The sequence below is a fragment of the Pyrus communis genome, chromosome 2 (genome assembly GCF_963583255.1).
Source record: "Pyrus communis chromosome 2, drPyrComm1.1, whole genome shotgun sequence".
In the NCBI taxonomy this organism is placed as follows: domain Eukaryota; kingdom Viridiplantae; phylum Streptophyta; class Magnoliopsida; order Rosales; family Rosaceae; genus Pyrus; species Pyrus communis.
In genome coordinates, this window is record NC_084804.1 from 5,097,240 (window position 1) to 5,116,900 (window position 19,661).

General features: G+C 37.1%; 4 protein-coding genes across 7 annotated transcripts; 3 read left to right on the forward strand and 1 right to left on the reverse strand.

The window, feature by feature from the left end:
- The first annotated feature begins 1,483 nt into the window (after nucleotides 1-1,483).
- LOC137725736 (protease Do-like 5, chloroplastic) lies at nucleotides 1,484-4,953 on the forward strand. Its single transcript, XM_068464509.1, has 8 exons — nucleotides 1,484-1,804; nucleotides 2,685-2,834; nucleotides 3,241-3,303; nucleotides 3,437-3,526; nucleotides 3,814-3,936; nucleotides 4,048-4,135; nucleotides 4,561-4,635; nucleotides 4,767-4,953. Exons 1-8 carry the CDS (start codon nucleotides 1,532-1,534, stop codon nucleotides 4,871-4,873), a joined length of 969 nt encoding a protein of 322 aa, XP_068320610.1. The 5' UTR covers nucleotides 1,484-1,531; the 3' UTR covers nucleotides 4,874-4,953.
- A 49-nt stretch (nucleotides 4,954-5,002) lies between these two features.
- On the reverse strand, nucleotides 5,003-5,628 carry LOC137725737 (uncharacterized). Its single transcript, XM_068464510.1, has one exon. It carries the CDS (start codon nucleotides 5,578-5,580, stop codon nucleotides 5,251-5,253), a length of 330 nt encoding a protein of 109 aa, XP_068320611.1. The 5' UTR covers nucleotides 5,581-5,628; the 3' UTR covers nucleotides 5,003-5,250.
- A 579-nt stretch (nucleotides 5,629-6,207) lies between these two features.
- On the forward strand, nucleotides 6,208-11,978 carry LOC137725286 (KH domain-containing protein At4g18375-like). 4 transcript variants are annotated; one of them, XM_068463923.1, is made up of 9 exons: nucleotides 6,208-6,341; nucleotides 6,622-7,236; nucleotides 7,658-8,149; nucleotides 8,654-8,893; nucleotides 8,979-9,245; nucleotides 9,337-9,398; nucleotides 9,484-9,580; nucleotides 9,730-9,890; nucleotides 9,974-11,978. In XM_068463923.1, the coding sequence occupies exons 2-8, from the start codon at nucleotides 6,646-6,648 to the stop codon at nucleotides 9,859-9,861; spliced, it is 1,881 nt and encodes a 626-aa protein (XP_068320024.1). In that variant the 5' UTR covers nucleotides 6,208-6,341; nucleotides 6,622-6,645; the 3' UTR covers nucleotides 9,862-9,890; nucleotides 9,974-11,978. The 4 variants fall into 4 exon arrangements, with proteins under 4 accessions (XP_068320024.1, XP_068320022.1, XP_068320025.1 ...); XM_068463921.1 differs by having other exon boundaries at nucleotides 9,730-11,978; XM_068463924.1 differs by having other exon boundaries at nucleotides 9,337-9,392; nucleotides 9,730-11,978.
- Nucleotides 11,979-13,435: 1,457 nt separating this feature from the next.
- On the forward strand, nucleotides 13,436-17,724 carry LOC137725630 (ornithine aminotransferase, mitochondrial-like). Its single transcript, XM_068464383.1, has 10 exons — nucleotides 13,436-13,754; nucleotides 14,265-14,373; nucleotides 14,720-14,950; nucleotides 15,528-15,687; nucleotides 15,852-15,907; nucleotides 16,077-16,229; nucleotides 16,407-16,504; nucleotides 16,799-16,879; nucleotides 16,973-17,206; nucleotides 17,378-17,724. Exons 1-10 carry the CDS (start codon nucleotides 13,603-13,605, stop codon nucleotides 17,538-17,540), a joined length of 1,437 nt encoding a protein of 478 aa, XP_068320484.1. The 5' UTR covers nucleotides 13,436-13,602; the 3' UTR covers nucleotides 17,541-17,724.
- Nucleotides 17,725-19,661: the final 1,937 nt, after the last annotated feature.

Consider the following 19,661-nt stretch of genomic DNA (forward strand, 5'->3'; position numbering starts at 1 on the left):
TTCACAATCTAACTCCCTTTTCTGATGTAATTTTCATTTAGCTTTGGTTACAACCACTTTCAAATTATCCGTGACGAATATTTTGTCGTTCAAAGTGTTTAGCAACGAAGATTCCCATCAATGGAAGAAAAGAAATCAAGTCATGCAGTCTCCGGCTGTCAGTTGAGCGACGAAATATTTTTCATTTGGAAATACTTTTTTAAGCGTAGTGGAAAAAAATAAAATATTAAATTTGCTAAAGTAGCTTTTATACCATGGAAATCACGTTACTAAAGTTAAGTATGTATTAGTGACTGTAAATGAAGTTAATGAAATAATTTTTTTTATGTTTTTTAAATTAAAGATATACAAAGACATGCCGCAAACAAGGGTGATAATTATTATACAAAATTTTAGGTGGTGTTAGTGGACGAAGCAATCAAGTAACTAAAGGGTTTGAGTCACATCAGCTCCTGTAATTTTCAAGTAAATTATTGGACTGTTAAAATAGGAGTTCAAATTTTCTGCACCTATTTTGTATGTTTGTATGTGTGTCGGAGTTCAAATATTCCTATATGTTCGTATCTCTATCAACTTTTGGCCTGGATATCTATGCCATGTGCTAACCCACACAATAAGTTTGGTTTGATTTTGTCAAGTTTCAACCATGATTTGAATTTTTTTTTTTTAAACAAACGATATTATCTACACTAAAGGGTTGGGAGTGGGATAAGCCTCACAATGGGCAGCTAGTGAAGAGGAATATCACTAGAACGTAATACTTTGACTCAACCATAATTTGAATTAAAAATGAACAAAATATGGTCTAGTAGAAACCGAACCCGATCCGTTATAGAATAGTGGCTTGTGGCCAATTTGAGTATGAAACTGATCAAAACTAATTTGTTTAAAAGAAAAATCTATGTTAGTGGTGGATTGCCTTGATTGTTGAGATGTTCATCTACGATCTATTATACATCCGGTCAAACCCTCCCCATCCTCTTAATCTGTATATACAAAGAAAGTGGCAAATTTTGGTGAATCATTCAATCTACCAAAAACTGCTCCTCCCTAATTAGAATTTTCAATATAAAACAATTTAACTCATAAGGATAAAATCATAAAATCACATCGATTCGTTTATTTCTTTAATTTTTTAAACAACAAAATATAAAAGGAAAGTTTTACGAAAAGCTTTCAATACTGTTCACTTTAACGAAAAACTACATTTTTACACTAAAAAGTTAATCCTGGTACTATTCACTTTACCCTCTATTTTATCCTTATAGTTAAAACTCAAAATTTTAAAACCATTTTCATTAGTTTTCCTAATATAAAAACATATCTTAAATGAAAATAACATACAAATGAGCAAATTGTCAATAGAAGCTAGTAATTTTTATCACAAAAAGGCCCAATTAAGAGTCGGCCCAAATTAAGTGCAAATACCAATCAAGCCCATTGAAAAAGAAGCACATTGATTCAATCTCCATTGTTAAGAGGTAAATAAAGCTCAAAATTCAGTTAAAATTCCCGGGAAAGAACAACAAAAATGGTGGTGGTGTTGGGTTCTCTTAGCCAAATCAAGCCCTCTCCAATACCAACCAACTCTTCTTCTTCTTCTTCTTCCTCAAACCCCTCACGCAATTCACAGAAGAACAAAATTTTCACCAGGAGAAGAGCCATGGTGCTTGCCCCAAGCCTTGTGGCGGCTTCCTTGCTCCATTTCTGTAACCCCATTTCCCCACAACCTTCATCTCGCCTTGCACTCGCTCTGCAGGATGAGCTTCAGCAAGACGAAGACCGCGCCGTCAATCTCTTCCAGGTCTCACTCTGACACTAAATTGACATTTTTTTTTGTAATGTTTTGACTTTTGTGTCATTTTTTTTGCCCCTTGATTTGAATGTAGGTCGTGGAATTAAGCTTGATTCTGTAATTTTTGCTAATTTTGTTTGACCCTTTTGGTTGTTTATGTGGTTTGTTGAAAAAAGATGAAAACTTGAATGGAAGAACTGTTGAAAGTATGCAGAAATTGGAATTAAGTCGCTGAATTGTTACCTTTTTTTTCTTTTATGTTCATTTCTGCATCCATCTGCTGCTCAAAATTCCTATAGATTTTAGTTTTATCGCGGTCGAATAGCAATGGCACTGTCGTGCAATCGTTCAACCTTCATTTTTCTGTGACCCATATCTCTTTCTGATGTGATTAATTGGAAGTGTTATCATATCATCAATATTGGTAGATTTTCTGAAATCAGTCCGAAAGCCCTAGAATATTTTGCTCGAATCTCTGGGATTTTCTTAAGGTGGGTCTTATGGTTGTTTGTGTATCAGTTTGCTGCTCAGAAAAGTTTATTCAAACGGTGGAGCGAATGATGTGTATATAAACTAGAAATTCACACTTATGAAATACCTATGAATAAAATTTGGATGGGTTCGAAAACCCGTTCCTTCCAAACGAATCGAGCTCTATAGTTTATAGTCATTCCTTATCAAAATTGCTTCCACGTAAACCAAACTCTATGTTATGCTTCTAGGTGCACATGTTATTCACCTCACCTCAGTGAATTATTATTTTGTCATGGTAAGATTTTCAGAGAACTTGTAGGTGAATCTATTACTAACCTCGTCTTGATGAACTGGCGATTTAAAACATATGGTTTCTTTATTCTCATTCTTCACCAATTGTGAAATGTGATTGCAGGAAACTTCTCCATCGGTTGTTTTTATTAAAGACCTTGAAATAGACAAAAGCCTCAAGGCCTCTTTTGATGTTGTCTCGCAAAGCGGAGATGAAAATTCCAAAGTTGAAGGAACAGGTTCAGGCTTCATTTGGGATAAGTTTGGTCACATTGTAAGCTTACCTGTTTTCTGCTTCTCTGTGTGAACTTAACTTTAGATGCTATGACTGGGCGAGTTCTTTTTCATCATTTCTCTTACAATCTGATGGGTATTCATAATATCTGTTTAACAACTTGCCTCAGCTTGCAGTCATAATGCTTGTATTTTCGTCTGTCAATTGCACTTTGTTAGCTTAGTTTTTCTAAGGTCGTTCCAGCAACGTTTTAGCAGGTTTTATATACATATGCAGCTGTGCTTTATTTTCGGACCTAAAAGACAGATTTTGTTGTAACTTGTAAGTTTGTAGTTTTGTATTATCTAGTGGTTTGCATCTTCTCCCAGATGATTAGGTATTATCTTCTTAGTTTATGGATGTTTACTTCCTGGTACTAAAGCCAGTCAATCCTTTGTGGCTCCAGGTCACAAATTACCATGTTATAGCTAAATTGGCTACGGATCAAAGCGGATTACAGCGTTGTAAGGTTTTGTCCTTTTATTCAATTTAAAATCTTTGTCATATTTTCAAGTTCTTGTTCCGAACGTAATTGAATGTTTATTTTGGAGTTCAAGTCATTCGTTTGAATTTCAAAGTTTCTTTGGCACCCTTCTTTATAGGTTTACCTTGTGGACGCGAGAGGCAATGGTTTTTACAGTGAAGGAAAGATTGTTGGTGTCGATCCAACCTATGATTTAGCTGTTCTTAAGGTATTCAGCAAAACTCACCAATTTTATTCTCTTGGCGTTTGTCTTACTTCCTTATTGTAATATGCATACTAAGCGTTCAGCCACTCTTTTGCAACCAAAGTCATGTTTAAGAAATTTCCATGAGGTATGGTATGGTATGATGCATGTGATAACGATAAAGCTTGTTATCGATCTCAATCTCGTTTCATAAAATCATGTAAACTAATGCACCATACGCATTCATTTTGTGCATAAACTATCGAGTACATGTGAAGTGTTGATGATTTTTAGCTTAATACCATGTGCAGGTTGATGTTCAAGGACATGAGTTAAAACCTGTTGTTCTTGGTACATCTAACGATTTACATGTCGGTCAGAGCTGCTTCGCCATTGGAAATCCTTATGGATACGAGAACACACTAACAATAGGGGTAACTTTTCCACTGTCACTACTCCACACTTAGATTTTTCGGTCTGTTTAATGTTTTTCATCAATTTCTGCCAACTGTCTTATGGCCTGATGGGTTCTTTGGATATCACAGGTGGTCAGTGGCTTAGGGAGGGAGATACCCTCACCAGATGGAAAGGCCATCAGAGGAGCTATTCAAACGGACGCTGCCATTAACTCTGGTAATAATTTTCGTTTTCCAAAAGCTTTCATACAGCTTTCACCCTTCTTCTTAACATAATCGTGTTATGTATGAGTACAAACGAATTGCGGTTTCACTGTGTACTTAATTCTAGTAATGCAACCACCGATTTGATTTACTTAGTTGATAATGCATCAGACTGCTGAAGTTCAGTGCCTGCAAGTTATGTTTTACTGTAGGGTGAAGAAAACGTCTTTCCTGTTTACATCCGAAAACACAGCCGAAGCTTTCCAAACCTTGCAAACCTGCTCATTTTCGTCCACGGACAATAGATGATCATTGACGACTTATGTTTCTCTTTTATTTTCGGTTCCTTTTGCTTGAAACCCTTGGTTGAATATGCTCTTGAAGTGTTTGCACATGTAAATTCGAGGTTTTCAACCTTCAATGGTGGAATTTTTGCAGGGAATTCAGGAGGGCCGTTAATTGATTCGCATGGCCATATTATCGGAGTTAACACAGCAACTTTCACTCGCAAAGGTAATCGTTAAGCTTGTGCCGCAGCACCAAACTAGGAAGAGATCTAGAAACCAAGTTGTATTGCCCGGAAGCTGGAACTCGGACTTCGTTAAGACTTCCAAATGCTTATATTATCTCTGTTTATATTGCAGGGACAGGAGCATCGTCCGGAGTTAACTTTGCAATACCGATTGACACTGTCGTGCGAACTGTGCCGTATCTTATTGTATATGGAACACCATACCGCGACAGATTTTGATCAAACCTTACCGTTGTACCTAACAATATGTATAAGATTTCACAGAGCAAATCGAATATCTATACGAATATTAATTTTTATGTAAATTTGTTCATCATTATTCAAAAAGCATACATCACCAGACATTAGAATGCTTCATGCCAATCTGTTCAAGAAATTCTCCACGAAAACATCGATCTTCGAAGAAAATCGAATTCATACATGGATTGCCTAGCCACACATACAATGCAAGTTCTAAGCAAAACAGTTTCTATCATTTATAAAATCAAACCCGTCTTCGCACACCGCACAGCAGAGTAGTTTTGAATATCGTCTTTTCAAAGACGTGAATACAAACATCATAGTACAAAACCATATTTTGTAAAAGATGTTTGGTTCTAGAAGGAAAGCAGAGACAATTGTTCTTCGACAGAGCAACCAACGTGACAAGAAGCACGGCAAGAAGAAGGGATTAGAATCAGACCAAGGCACCGCTGCTCCATCGGAGAAGGGGAGGACCGCCGCGTGCTCCGATACTCCACTGCGTCCTGGAGTATAATGTTGCCTTGCTTGTCGATGCAGTGAAAGGTGCCCAAGAAAAACCGGCCGTCTCTTATCCCAACTAGCATTCGCCGGAACAGCAGCTTCCTGGCGCGGTTCACTGAAGCCGGCTCCGACCCATCCGAGCTCGCTGCCTGAATCAGCGTTTCCGCCGCTTCTTGTTCCATGTTCTTCCTATTCGGTCTGAATATGATCGAATTCGAATCGGCCACTGCTGCTGGGGAAAAGCAATGAGGTCCAATGGCTTCATTGTTCTCACTATTTATTTATTTGGGCTCCGGGCCCACTTAGATTTAGAAAACCATAGAAATTTGTAAAAATAATATCTCAATTTTAATCTAATTAGAACAATTGTCTTTTAATTGAAAATTTATGACGGTTGGTTTTTTAATTCGTCAAAACGTATAGTTATGATCATTTTCGTCAATTCCATCAGAATTCCGTTAAAATGAGTTATGTTTGAAGGACAATTGTTATAAAATAGTTATGTTTGAAGGATTATTGCCATAATTGAGTTAAAATTGAGATATCATTGATCTAATTGGGCTAAAGATAATGAATCATCTCTCCAATTGGTACAATTTTTTCATATTTGCCCATTAATTCAGCTTCATGTGCGTAACACGTGACTTTTTTTTTATAAAAATCCTGATCAAATTGATAAAAATAATCACAACTACACGTCCTAATAAGTTAAAAAACTAATGATAATAGATTTTTAATTAATAAACCATTATACTAACTGAACTAAAGGTGATGACCATTGCATAATTTTCTCAAAAACTAACAATAAAAAAAACTAACCGTTCCTTCCTGCGTCATATATCCGACTGCAAGTACGACAATAAGGTAAAAAAAACCTAGGAACTCGACTGCTTCACAAACCCAATACTTTCCGGAGCTCTCCGTATTCGACTGATTACAACAGGTGAGTTTTCGACAAGGGTTTTTACCCATTCGCATCAGAGGCTTTAATTCTCTGATTTTCTCCAAAGGTTTTTCCTTTCCGCTGCAAATAAACCCTACTTTGTTAATTGAAGAAAACCCCTTTTTTTTCTGTTTCTTTTGGTACAAAGATTGCCAAAGGGAAGGCAATCCAATGTTATTTGAATCAAATTTTGTTCTTTCTTTTATCTGCTTATTGCTTTTCTGTTGTAATTTTGGGGAGTGCCCAGTTTTTGAATTTTTTTATTTTGGTGTGGTTTTAGGAGGAAAACCAATCCAGAGGAAGAATGGGGGAGACGGGTAAGCGGTATCGGTCGCAGAGAGACCACGATGGGGGAAACAAGAACCAAAAGAGACGATTCAATGACCGAGACGAAAGGGGTAGTGATGAATTGGTGGTTTATAGGATTCTATGCCCTGATGGAGTTATTGGGAGTGTTATTGGCAAGAGTGGGAAAGTGATCAACTTGATCCGGCAAGATACTAGAGCGAAAATCAAGGTTGTGGATCCATTTCCGGGTGCGAAAGATAGGGTTATAATTATTTATAGCTATGTTACGGATAAGGAAGAGGTTGAGGTTGATGATGAGTTCAGTGATAGGGAACCTTTGTGTGCTGCCCAGGATGCTCTTCTCAGAGTTCATTCTGCGATTTCAAATGCATTGGCTAGTGTTGGGGATTCGGATAAGAGACGGAGGGATAGTAGGGAAGACTGCCAAATTCTTGTTCCTTCTAGCCAGTCTGCAAATATTATTGGTAAGGCGGGGTCGACTATAAAGAAACTGAGGAGCAAGACGAGGACCAACATCAAGGTTGTTGCAAAAGATGCCACTGACCCAACACATTCGTGCGCCATGGACTTTGACAATTTTCTCATGGTTAGTATTTGTTATTAAATAAGAATAATTACTCAATGTTTCAGTTTTGCTTTTCCAAGTAGGCATTTTCGTTCTTGTTTTCAAAGGTTGGGTTATCAGTACAGTAGCTCGATAGTTCATATTTGATGCCTTGCCTTGGTTCAGAATCGTTTTCATTTTTCTTGTATATGAAGTTTTTTGGGTATGTTTACACTCTCATTGTAGCCATACAATAGTCGGGAATGAACAGGCTAGACACTCTACACCGTTAGAAAATGTTAGTATGAAGTTCCTGAATTGTGTTAAATGGACCTTCTTTGTGCATAAAATGTAATATGTTTACATGCTTGCAAATTTTGCTACAAATGTTTAACTTTTCTGTTTGGTTAACTTCTTAACCGGTAATATTTTCTGTTAAGAGTTCATTTCCCTTTGCAAACAGATAAACGGAGAATCAGAAGCAGTTAAAAGAGCATTATTTGCAGTTTCTGCAATTATGTACAAGTTTGCTCCGAAGGAAGAGATTTCTCTTGAGACATCGGTACCAGTGGCCCCGCCAAGTATTATTATCCCATCAGATGTCCCTATTTATCAACCAGGTGGACTATATCAAAGTGGAGATCCTATTGTCTCTTCTAGATCTGTACCTCCAATCATAGGTGCTACACATTTACAGGATCTTCAGGGTTACACGGATACAGGGAACACGTGGCCCCTGTATTCATCTGCCCTTCCTTTAGTTTCTGGTTTTGGCGTTGCCTCCCGATCTGAGGAGTTAATTGTGCGAGTACTGTGTCCCTTTGACAAGATTGGTCGTGTCATTGGCAAGGGTGGGGGCACCATTAAAAGCATAAGGCAGGGGAGTGGTGCTCGTATTGAGGTTGATGATACCAAGGACCGTGATGAGTGTATAATTAGTGTTACTGCAACAGAGGTATGACCATGATAGTCTACTATTACTATTACTGCAATAGAAGTATGACCGCGATGGTATACTGACTCTTTATGTTTTGGTAGACTTATCAAGAACAAAATTTAGGAAGAGCTCGGTATAAATGCAATTTCCACTAAGGGTTCAGTATTTCTTTATGTTTTGTTATGCGTCTGCATAGTATTTTATAGGCTAAAATAACCTAGAATATTCTATCAAATCCAGTATTCTGCTTCTGTTGCTGGTTTATGCCGACGTCAGCAATTCCAGGATCCTTCTCTGGGCATGAGCTCATGTTTATTAACCATTACAATGTAAAAAATATAGATTTCATTACAAGAAAGACTTATTATAATCCATCCTCAACTTTTAAACTTAAATGTCAACATTGTGTTGGGTGATTAAATTGTGAATAATCTTGACTAGTATTTTTCTATGGGTCTCACAACAGCACTCGGCATTCATCTCCTTGAACATGTTGATCACGTTGGGTTTCTTTTTTGGCAGTCACCCGATGATCTAAAATCTATGGCAGTGGAAGCTGTTCTTTTGCTGCAAGGGAAGATAAATGATGAAGATGATGACTCTGTTTCCATTCGACTTCTTGTTCCATCTAAAGTTATTGGTTGCATTATTGGAAAAAGTGGTTCCATTATAAATGAAATCCGAAAGAGAACAAAAGCTGATGTCCGTATTTCAAAAGCTGATAAGCCTAGGGGTTCTGATGCTAATGATGAACTTGTTGAGGTTGGTTCTACATAAATATTTAACCATTGCGATCCAATTTTTTCTTGTTGATCACATCTTTCTCATTTCTTTTTTCCTTATATAGGTGGCAGGAGATCCCAGTAGTTTGAGGGATGCACTTATTCAGATTGTTCTAAGACTCCGAGACGATGTCTTGAAAGATAGAGATGATGGTCTTAATACCTCTGGTGGTGCTGAATCTCTGTACTCGGGTGGCACTGGTCTCTCAATGCCACCTGTCCTGCCTTCTGTTCCCCCAGTTACTTCGATGGGTTATGATCAGAGGGCTGAAAGTGGAAGTGGCTTGGGCCTGCTTTCTTCTGGTAGCCTCTATGGATATGGATCTGTGTCGGTATGTTCATTTAACCAAGTTATTTTGGAGATGAATAAACTTTAAATAAACCTCTGATACTACTTGTTATATATGTTTTCTTTTCCTTTAGATGGGAGAAAATGGCTATGGATCCATGTCTTCGTATCCATCCAAGCTATATGGAGGGTCAGCGTATGTAGTTTTGCCTATCTTGCTGTGAAGCTTGTCTTTTTCGGTTTCTATTCATCCTTAGATTGCTTTCAATAACATTATGCAGGTTGCCACCCCCTTCAACACTTGAGATGCTAGTTCCTGCGAATGCAGTGGGTAAAGTGATGGGCAAAGGCGGGGCAAATATAGCCAATATTCGGAAGGTGGGAGGATCTTTCCTTTTGTATCTGTATCTACTGCTTGATTATTGTGTAGAGATGGATCAACATGAAAAGTCTAGCTAGTTTTTGCCTGAACATGTAGGCTTTGTGTGTCTGAATGTCATTCTCATTCATATTTATGTCTTTTCCAGATATCGGGAGCAATGGTAGAGATCTCTGAGTCCAAATCTTCCCGGGGTGATCGTGTTGCACATATATCTGGCACACCTGAACAGAAGCGTACGGCAGAGAACTTGATTCAGGCATTTATAATGGCCCCCTAACTTTTCAGGCTGCTTCTTGCTGTTCAAAGGTGAATAGTCCTTTAAGTTAATATATGTCTGGTGCGTACAGCAGGGAATTTTGAACATTTCTCCCTCATGTTTCCTCTCCTAGTTCTTTAGATTCGGTTCTGGAGAAGGCTTCTTTCCTAGGCTTATTGAACTCGACCCTTCCTGATTCTCCCACTCAAGCCGGTATTGAGACTCTGCCAGAGGATTCACTGCGGGGTTTATGATTAGGCATGTAGCCCCATCTTTGTCGCCAAATCTATTCTTATCTACAATATTAGTTCCTTTCTTTCTTGTCGCGTCGCTTCATCTGGTCTTATCTTCACTAGTATAGAGTTCGTCTAATTTTCGGTACTGTCACTCTATATTCTATGAATTGATGTTCTTGCCAGAAGATTATTCGGTAATGACCATAATTTTCGATCTTATAGTATATGCTTGTTATTTCTCTGGCCATTCAACTCATGCTCTCAGCTTCTTGCCCGAAGCATCTTCTAATCAATTGTGTTAGTGAAATGCTATTCGTAATGATCTCTTCTTTGTGCTGTTCTTTTTAACTTACATGCGTACTGCAGACTGAGAGGAATCACTTTCTGCAACTAGATAAACCACAGGGAATCTTTTTGCTTCTTTATTCTCTATCTTCTGTCCTCATCTTGGTTTTTTGAAATCACTGCATTTATTAAATACTAATTGATCTTTTGGCTGGTTTTTGGTGCCATCCTTGACCTTTTTATAGTAAATTCACAACATTTCTCTAATAGTAATTTGTGTGCTCCACACATGAAAATCTCTCAGGGAGGTATTGTGTAAACAGACCTCCTGGGACTCCCTATTACTTGCGTTTTTTGCTTCCAAAGATCGTTGGATAAATGTCAAAATTCACGACTATGGGGCTCTCTTATGGGACTGACTTCATTATATCCTCTTGATTGCAGTGGTTTCGAACAGCTATAGGATCTTGGTTTTCCCATTTTAATCTAATCCATGAGTGAGCCACTGTGCTTCTAGCACAGCTTAGTCTCCTTTCTCAATTTTAACTAATCTAGGTATTCAATGTTAGTAAATAACAGAAACGGATTTTCTTCGTTAATAATATTAGGCTTATTAGTAGATTATCTGAGTCAATATTTGCCCCTCGTATATCAAACTGCTCGCATGTTCAGATACCATCTTCTGGTTCTGGTGCAGATTTATTTTATCATCTTCTACTTCTAATTATCCATTTTGTCGTCGAATTCTTGTCTGCAAACATGGCCTGATTGTGTGGTAGTTTGCAGTTTAAATGATGCTTCCCTAGAACCCACATACTCTCACCACCTTAACGCCATTTTGATGTGTAAATTGTTTGTTTTAGTGGTGTAGCTTTAATTGCTTACGATTCTGAAACTTCAGTTTCATGTAGAGAGAGATATGGTGCACAGAAATATAGAATTTAGATGACTTACTTCACACTGAACTCTAAACCACTTGTAGATTACACTTATCAATAAGACGATATCCCAGCAAGCCACTTGAATTTCAACTTCGTCCCTTCCTTTAGATTACAATGGAGCATTCGTGTAGGTGTTTGCTAAATATTGATCACATCAAAATGCTCTTAGGTGCGTACTAAGGACCCGAATTTTTTCAGGGTCTAGTTACTTCAGCTCCATTTCTACTCTAGATTTTTGTCAAGCCACTCCTCTCCGAAGACTTATACGAGACATTCTACTCTCTCTCTCTCTCTCTCTCTCTCTCTCTCTCTCTCTCTCTCTCTCTCTGAAGTATATTTCAAGTAGTGTTAGTTTAGACTTGAGAAATCGAATTAAGACTGGTATTTCTCCGTTGCTGGGGGCATGCGTTGAATCAGTGGTATAGCATGGCTGTGGCCGCATTTTACAGGCTATTGGTTGTGCTTGTGTACTGAAACTGACATGCGATGCTGCGAGATTGAGATTCAAATTCGGAAGGTGGAGGAGGACCGGTGTGATCGCTTGGGAAGGGGGATGTCAAATGTGCTAAAACTGAGCATAACTTACATTTCTCTGTAATGTAAAAGAAGATTTTGTTAGTAATGTACCACAAAAACGATTTAACAAGTGCTTGTTTGATGTTTGTTTTGTTGGTTATGAATTTATGAGCGGAGTTGATACGGGAAATTCATGCTTTCTTTGTTTTGGAGCCAGTTTATCCGAACCTAACACGATACGATAAAAGATGGAGAGTTGATACTGACACGAGAAAAAAGTGACCATGCACACTTTTGTTTTCTTTTTCTTTTTTCGCTAGAGAGTGTAGGGTGATTTTTTGGAGTGTTAATAACAATTTCGTTAATTGTGTCTTAGAAATCAAAGACGTAGAGAAATTAGGAAACTTTCAACAACAATACAGGGAAGAGGTGAAATTTGGAAAAAGAAATGGAAAATGAGTGGAAAAACAAATGTATTTAATGGTTTGTGTTGTGACTTTCATATTTGGTGGTTTCTTATGGAGTTTGAGATCAATAATTTTAAAAGGCATGATCGGGAGAAATTTAATAAGGATGTCGAAAATACAGTCTGGTATATCAAATATTATAATATAATTAGTTGAAATTATTTTCTTTTTTAATTTTTGAATCAATTTTATTATTACACATAGTGCACTCAGCTGTATTTTTGGCATGTTAAAACATTTGTCGATAATCTGGTCGACTCATCAATGGCTCGTTTATCTTATGGGTTCATACGTGTACTCAACTTATTTTGCCCACTCAAAATGATTAGATAACTTATTAAAATCACCCGATTAATTTTCATATGATATGTCAAATCATGCAAAACACTAAGTAGACACGATCAGACTTTGATTCTCGCTTAACTGTTCTTAAAAATTTGTTGAACTGTTTTTAAAAAATTTTATGGTGGTTAATGGCTCATGGACGAGTGACAATCAACAACTTTCAATCTTATATGAGTTATAGACAAGAGACAAATTAGAGATTAATAAAACTTCTCATTTCTAATCATCGCGGAGATATAAAAATTTATTTAACATCTGTTCATTACTTCAATATAGATAGCAACTTATTCAATCCAACACAATCCAAACAACCAAATGAGCGAAATGTAAATTACAATGACAACCATCACAAGGTGCTTAAGTAGTTGAAGACGAATTTCAAGTCTGTATTTCATATAGCACGTATGGGTTTGTTTCTCTGATACTATTGAATCATACGATAATTGTACGAAGAGTCTAAAATGTCTATGAAGAGTCTAGATAACAACTTATTCAATCTATCACAATCGAAACAACCAAATGAGCGAAATGTAAATTGGATACAATAACAACCATCACGAGGTGCTTAAGTGATTGAAAACAAATTTCATGCCCGTTTTCACATAGCACGTTTGGGTTTGTTTCTCTAATGCTATTGAATTATACGATAGTTGTAAGAAGAGTTTAAAATGTTTCTGTAAATCTTTCCAATTCTAAAAAAAAATGAACAGTCATAACCATGCCGCAAAATGAGTAGTACTATTATTATTTTTGGATCAAAGATATGCTTTGGAAGGTGCAACACTGCGTCGTATAACGACAATCATCCCAAAATCCAAACCAAACAATCATCGTATGACAAGTATCAAAACACTTAACAAAAATAAATAAACAATCCCATTCTTCCATAATTTCATCAGAAACGATTTGGAAAGTTGGTATTTTGATAGCACCAAACAAGTAAGGAGAAGAACCCATCGTCGTCATCCATCAATGGCTAGCAGGAGATGTTTGCAGCGTGCGCTGAGCACAACGAGCTTGAAGAACGGTATGATTTGGAGGAGCTTCGGTGCTGTCCCTCAAGCCACCACCCCTTCATCTTCTCAGGAGCTCATCAACTCGGAATATCAATACAGCGCCCACAAGTCACCTCTCTCTCTCTCTCTCTCTAAACTCTTCATGTCTCGTCCAAAAATTTCTCATCTCTGCTACTTTTTCCGTTCTTCTTCATGTTCTGCCATCTGGGTTCTCTTTGTTTCCATCTAATTCCTTATCTGCGGGTTCTAAATGCACTTGTAATTATATGTATTGGGTTTTGTTTATAATTTCTTATTGTTTTGAGTTTAGTTTGATTGAATCCTTTGGATTTCCTGCACCGACTTTCCATTTTCTCAATTAGGATATTATGAGCATATAAACGTTAAGGAATACTGGGATTGTCTGCATACTTAATTTCAACTAATTCTGTGTTTAGGAATTGCTTTTCGCCTGTAACGAGCCTCCGGAAAAGCTAACTGTGTTAAATAATTGATCACAATTGTAAAGTCTCCCCCTTGTTCTAAGTTTTTGCCTGGATTGTGTAAACGTGTTAAATTCTTTGCTGGAAAGGGTTTTGTGACGAAGTTTTGACAAAATTTGCTTGGTGCAAATTTCAGTTACCACCCAATTCCCGTTGTGTTCTCTCAAGGAAAGGGATCATGTATACAGGACCCAGAGGGAAACAGATATCTGGACTTTCTTTCAGCTTACTCTGCTGTTAATCAGGTAGACGAGCATGAACGTGCGCACACGCTTGCACATACAATATGCATACATATTTGTAACTACCCTATAATCGAAACTGCCTTATCTCTTTTCTGCACCAGATGACATGAACTTTATTGTCCCATTCGAATTACAAAATGGAAATCCATGACAATAGTATTCCTTTTTTGCATTCGAATGTTCTCGTTCTTAACCAATTACTAATGTGGAACTGGCTTTTTTCCTTGAATCCGAGTAAATGTGAAGTAAGTGAAGAAGCTTGTTCACATAAGAAATGCCAATTCTTGAAGCAGATATATAGAGAATAACACTCTTTCTCCTTATTCAACCGAATTTCCTGCTGCAGGGACATTGCCATCCAAAAATCATGAAGGCATTACAAGAACAGGCAGAAAGGCTAACTCTTAGTTCTCGGGCTTTCTACAATGATAGATTTCCAATATTTGCTGAGTATCTAACAAGCATGTTTGGCTATGACATGGTGCTGCCTATGAACACTGGTGCTGAAGCTGTGGAAACAGCTTTAAAGGTGGCAAGGAAATGGGGTCACGAGGAGAAAAAAATTCCAAAAGATGAGGTACAATTCAAGGAGACGTATCTACTTTTTGACATAGATCTTACTAGTTTTAGTTTGCATTTCTATCTTTCAAGTTATTTCATATGGGGTCATATATAAATGTTTTCTTAAGTAGGTTCACTGACTGGAGTACTTCTGATTGTTGCACTTACCTGAATATATATATATATATATATATATCCATGATATATGTATCTTATAAATCCCAAGTTTTTCACTTTCCGCACCTGCTGTATTTGTCCCCCTTAAGGATTTTTGCATGTTAATATAAGTTCTTGTGTAGAGATTTATGATTATTGTTTTCTTCTTGAGAAAAGAATGGGGAAAAACGAGATACAACCCTAATCACCATAGAAAAATAACCAAGAAATCAAATCGCTTAATTTAGGGAACTAGCTCAGGCCTCAAAACAAGTTTGAACGCCAAAACTCTGACTGACTTAGAAGCCTAATTTGTATGTACGTGTTATTGCTTCTTTTAGAATTATGCCATTCTAGTTTGGTGACTTGAACATTAGAAGGACAATGGCAAGGTTATTGTGTCAGATATGTCCCTAACTCAACCGAGTCATACACAGGCTATTATTGTCTCGTGTTGTGGCTGCTTCCATGGTCGTACTTTGGCAGTCATCTCCATGAGCTGTGACAATGAAGCAACCCGTGGTTTTGGACCCTTGTTGCCTGGACATCTTAAAGTTGATTTTGGTGATGCAGCTGGCCTTGAAAAAGTTTTCAAAGGTTTGAATACATTTTTTTTTCTGTTTAAGAATTTGTAGTGATTATACCCTTCGACTTAAAAGATCATATCTGTTTAAATCATCATATAGTTCGCTCTTTTTTGTATTTGTCTACCAGATTTGTGTATTAATTGAACTGACAAATTTTTCTGTTATGGGGTGCAGAGAATGGAGACCGCATAGCTGGATTTCTCTTTGAACCCATTCAAGGAGAGGCTGGGGTATGTGTGTTTTTGGAATTAAATACTTGATTGATTTATGGTGTTCCGTAGAAATGGACCAACGTGTATAGAGTTGTTGGATGCTAGATTCTATCACGTGTTCTAGAATCTAAACTTATTTCCATATTCTATCAGTTCTTTTGAGAACAATCGTCTGTTGTGATCACAGGTTATAATTCCTCCAGTCGGTTATTTGAAAACTGCTAGAGATCTATGCTCGAAATATAATATTTTGATGATCGCTGATGAAATACAATCTGGTTTAGCACGGTCAGGGAAAATGCTTGCTGTTGATTGGGAAGAAGTTCGCCCAGATGTAGTGGTGAGTGAGTAGTGATAACTTTGACAGTGGCGTTAAAATGCAGAAGCTGTTTATTTAGCCTTCATGAGACATAACCGTACCTCTTTTTTCTTTTTTGGCTGAGTTCTTTTTCATGCAGTGCAGTTTTGTTTATAACCATACCAGATGCTTACCTAAGACTTTATGGGTTTTATTCAGATACTAGGAAAAGCATTGGGTGGTGGAGTGATACCCGTAAGTGCGGTGCTTGCGGACAAAGACGTAATGCTTTGTATCCGACCCGGAGAGCATGGAAGGTTTGCTCTTATAACTGCTTCCATTTATAGTCTCTTCTAGGACATTGAGAGCTCTTGTCACCATAATTCTATCAGTAGCTTTTTCAGAAAAAGGTTGAAACATAAGCAATTTCTGTTTGTGATCCTGCGTGGCCACGCCGTAGAAACATGATTTCTGATTTTCAAGAGTTGTTTAATGGTTACCATTACTACACATATTTATAATTTCTTGTTAGTCTTTATGCCGCTTGTTTGCCTTGGTTTCGGGCGTATAAAATAGGGCTGACCATACTATTAATTTGGGATCACTTGCAGCACCTTCGGGGGTAATCCATTGGCCAGTGCAGTCGCTGTTGCCGCACTAGATGTTATCAGAGATGAGAAGCTTGCTGAAAGGTGGCAAACATAAACCCTTTCATTCTCCTCTCTTATGACATCACTATAAAATCATTGTAGAAATTATGTTTCGTGATGTTCAAATACCAACAGATCAGCCGAAATGGGACAGGAGCTTAGGAATCAGCTTGTCAAGATTCAGCAGCAATTCCCAAACTACATAAAGGAAGTTCGAGGAAGAGGTTTGTTCAACGCTGTGGAGCTCAATAGCAAGAATCTGTCCCCTGTTTCTGCTTACGATATCTGCCTACAGTTGAAGGAGAGAGGAGTTCTTGCCAAGCCAACACACGATACTATTATCCGATTGACTCCTCCGCTCTCCATAAGGTAAATACAGGTGTTGGTGATCACTGATCAATTATGTTTTAATCTCATTGAAACTAAATGCCTTACAAGCATAACTATGATCCGGTGGGATCAACGGAAATGACAGCATGTTTCAAAGTTTTCTGGATATCTTCTATGTTCTAACCGTATAACTTTAATGCCTGTTTTCAGTTTGGAGGAAGTCCAAGAAGGATCAAAAGCACTTTCTGATGTTCTGGAACATGATCTACCAAAGATGCAGAAGGAAAAGCCCGAGAACTCGTCGTCGACTGCTTCTAACATATGTGACCGTTGTGGGCGAAACCTGTATGATTCTACACACAACAATCACTGAATCATATGTCCTTGTGAGTCCTGAGAATTTACCTTTTTCCTTTCAAACAACATCCTTTCTCAATAAAGTATCATCTGTCCAAATATCTAACCTGACTTGGATGATAAGTAACTTCAGTTTATTTAGATTTCGATCACCAACAGTGTGTATGGACATGTACTGTCAAAGCTCTTGGATTTTTTTTTCTTTTTTATTTTTTTTTATTTTTTTTATACCTGTAGTTTTTCACAGTACCATGACTAAGGTTTTAAAAGATGCTAGCCGTTAGTCGGGCGGAGTGGGGCCTAGCGCCTAGACGGCTAGGCGATGGTCTAAAGTAAACTTATTATATATCATATAAATAAGTATCTGTTTATACTTAAAAAATACATAATTGACTTGGGATACATACATTGAAAAATTGAATGATAGATTAGAAAGTATTACAACATATTGAAGATATGGGGAACCATAGTATAATGATTGTTAATCTGAGCATTCAGCAAGTCTTTTACAATTTATTAAAAAAATAAAATGCAAAATGAAAGTTATCTATGTTCTGTCTATGGGAGAGTCACGACCTAAGCGGGCGCCTAGCAGCTCTAGACACCATTTCCTACAGTGTAATGTTTTTCTCTGTAATTTTCTGATTTTGTACTTTGAAGCAGACAGGAACATAGCTTTGGTGGTATCGTTATTGTGCTTAGTTGTTAATGTCAATTTGTCAAGGTTGCATTTTAAGAGCATTAACTGGAATTTCTTTGTCAAGTTTGTCTTTTCTCATAACTCAGTTTGTTTGAATGAACATCTTGTCTTCTCCCTTTCTGGGGAACGTACTTTGTTCTGGAGTTGAGATGTCCTAAAGATATAAATGTGACTTGGATAGTTGGATAGTTGGTGTGAAAATTAATCTCAAGTAGGTGATACAACTGGTGTGACAAACATCTCCTCGCCCGACAAAAACTTCCATGTCACGTGGATATATTCTCGCGTTCTGGCTCAGGCATAGACAAGGATTGTCTGCCCTCCCCTACCCTTCTGTTTGTATGGTCACGGTTAAGTTACGTCAACATTTTATATTACTATTCATTTTTGTCTTATTATCTCTATAAAAAAAACAATATAAAATGTTGACGTGGCTTAACCGTGATCATACAAAACAAGAGGATACGAGAGGGCATCAAAAGTGGGATGGCAGACAATCCTTATCCCTCAGGCATTGAGAGAGTCGGAATTACGCGACACATGTGATTGAGAGAGTCGGAATATATCCCTAATGTAAGTAAGTTAGTCGCATCCTCATTGGATTAGATTATTAGTACTACAATCTAGTAGTATTTATCTTTATTTGTAAGTGGATGGTCTTAGATTCAAAGTGTTATAAACAGCGAGTTCGACACTTATTATTGATGTCCACATTAAAAATGTTGTGTTGCAAATGATGCTAGGCAGACTAAATTTGTAGACAAAATTTGCAAATCAAATGATGTGTCAACAATAGGAAATAAACACGTTTATCAGCGTTTAAGTAATAACCAATCATCAACTTCCATGTCATTTAGTTTACAAAATTTTGTTTATAAATCTAGTCTCCTTAACATTACTCTTAAAATTGGTATCAAATAGCTAAAAAAATTAAGAACCATATCAGAGCATGGTGTTAGTTTATCTCGTAACGATTCAAGACTTCCTAAACAGCTTTTAGAACGGTGCTCTCAGTTTCTCGTCCTACGACTCAAAAGTAAAAGGCGAGTGAATCGGCCCGATTAGCCGCATAAAACAAATTGTCCTTTCAATATTTTATTTACCCTTTTGCTTTATTTTTGTAGTTTTCTTTTATTTTTATTTTTATTTCTTTTGTCGAAATTTGTAGTTTTCTTTTATTTAGATGGGAATATTTCAAGCTTAAAAGTTTATTTGTTTTATTTTGTTTATTTTGTTTCTATTTTTTTTTAATTTGTTTTATTGATATTTGATCGATTGGAGGGGACATAGTGGAGACACAATAATGAAATACTTTTGGTTGTTACGTAATTATAAGGCAAGAGACAGCTTCTTAATAATTTTATTAAATCAAATAATGTAAACAGATCATGTTATCCCATAAGAGAGCCCTAGGAAGCTTATTTTAATTGGACATAA

Coding starts and splice junctions, on each gene's coding strand:
- LOC137725630 (XM_068464383.1), top strand. CDS start 13,603: ATGGCTAGCAGGAGATGTTTGCAGCGTGCGCTGAGCACAACGAGCTTG. Junction 14,374..14,719: donor CTTACTCTGCTGTTAATCAG/GTAGACGAGCAT, acceptor TTCCTGCTGCAG/GGACATTGCCATCCAAAAAT. Junction 15,688..15,851: donor CCTTGAAAAAGTTTTCAAAG/GTTTGAATACAT, acceptor TATGGGGTGCAG/AGAATGGAGACCGCATAGCT.
- LOC137725736 (XM_068464509.1), top strand. CDS start 1,532: ATGGTGGTGGTGTTGGGTTCTCTTAGCCAAATCAAGCCCTCTCCAATA. Junction 1,805..2,684: donor GCGCCGTCAATCTCTTCCAG/GTCTCACTCTGA, acceptor ATGTGATTGCAG/GAAACTTCTCCATCGGTTGT. Junction 4,136..4,560: donor GGACGCTGCCATTAACTCTG/GTAATAATTTTC, acceptor GAATTTTTGCAG/GGAATTCAGGAGGGCCGTTA.
- LOC137725737 (XM_068464510.1), bottom strand. CDS start 5,580: ATGGAACAAGAAGCGGCGGAAACGCTGATTCAGGCAGCGAGCTCGGAT.
- LOC137725286 (XM_068463921.1), top strand. CDS start 6,646: ATGGGGGAGACGGGTAAGCGGTATCGGTCGCAGAGAGACCACGATGGG. Junction 8,894..8,978: donor CTAATGATGAACTTGTTGAG/GTTGGTTCTACA, acceptor TTCCTTATATAG/GTGGCAGGAGATCCCAGTAG. Junction 9,581..9,729: donor ATATAGCCAATATTCGGAAG/GTGGGAGGATCT, acceptor TGTCTTTTCCAG/ATATCGGGAGCAATGGTAGA.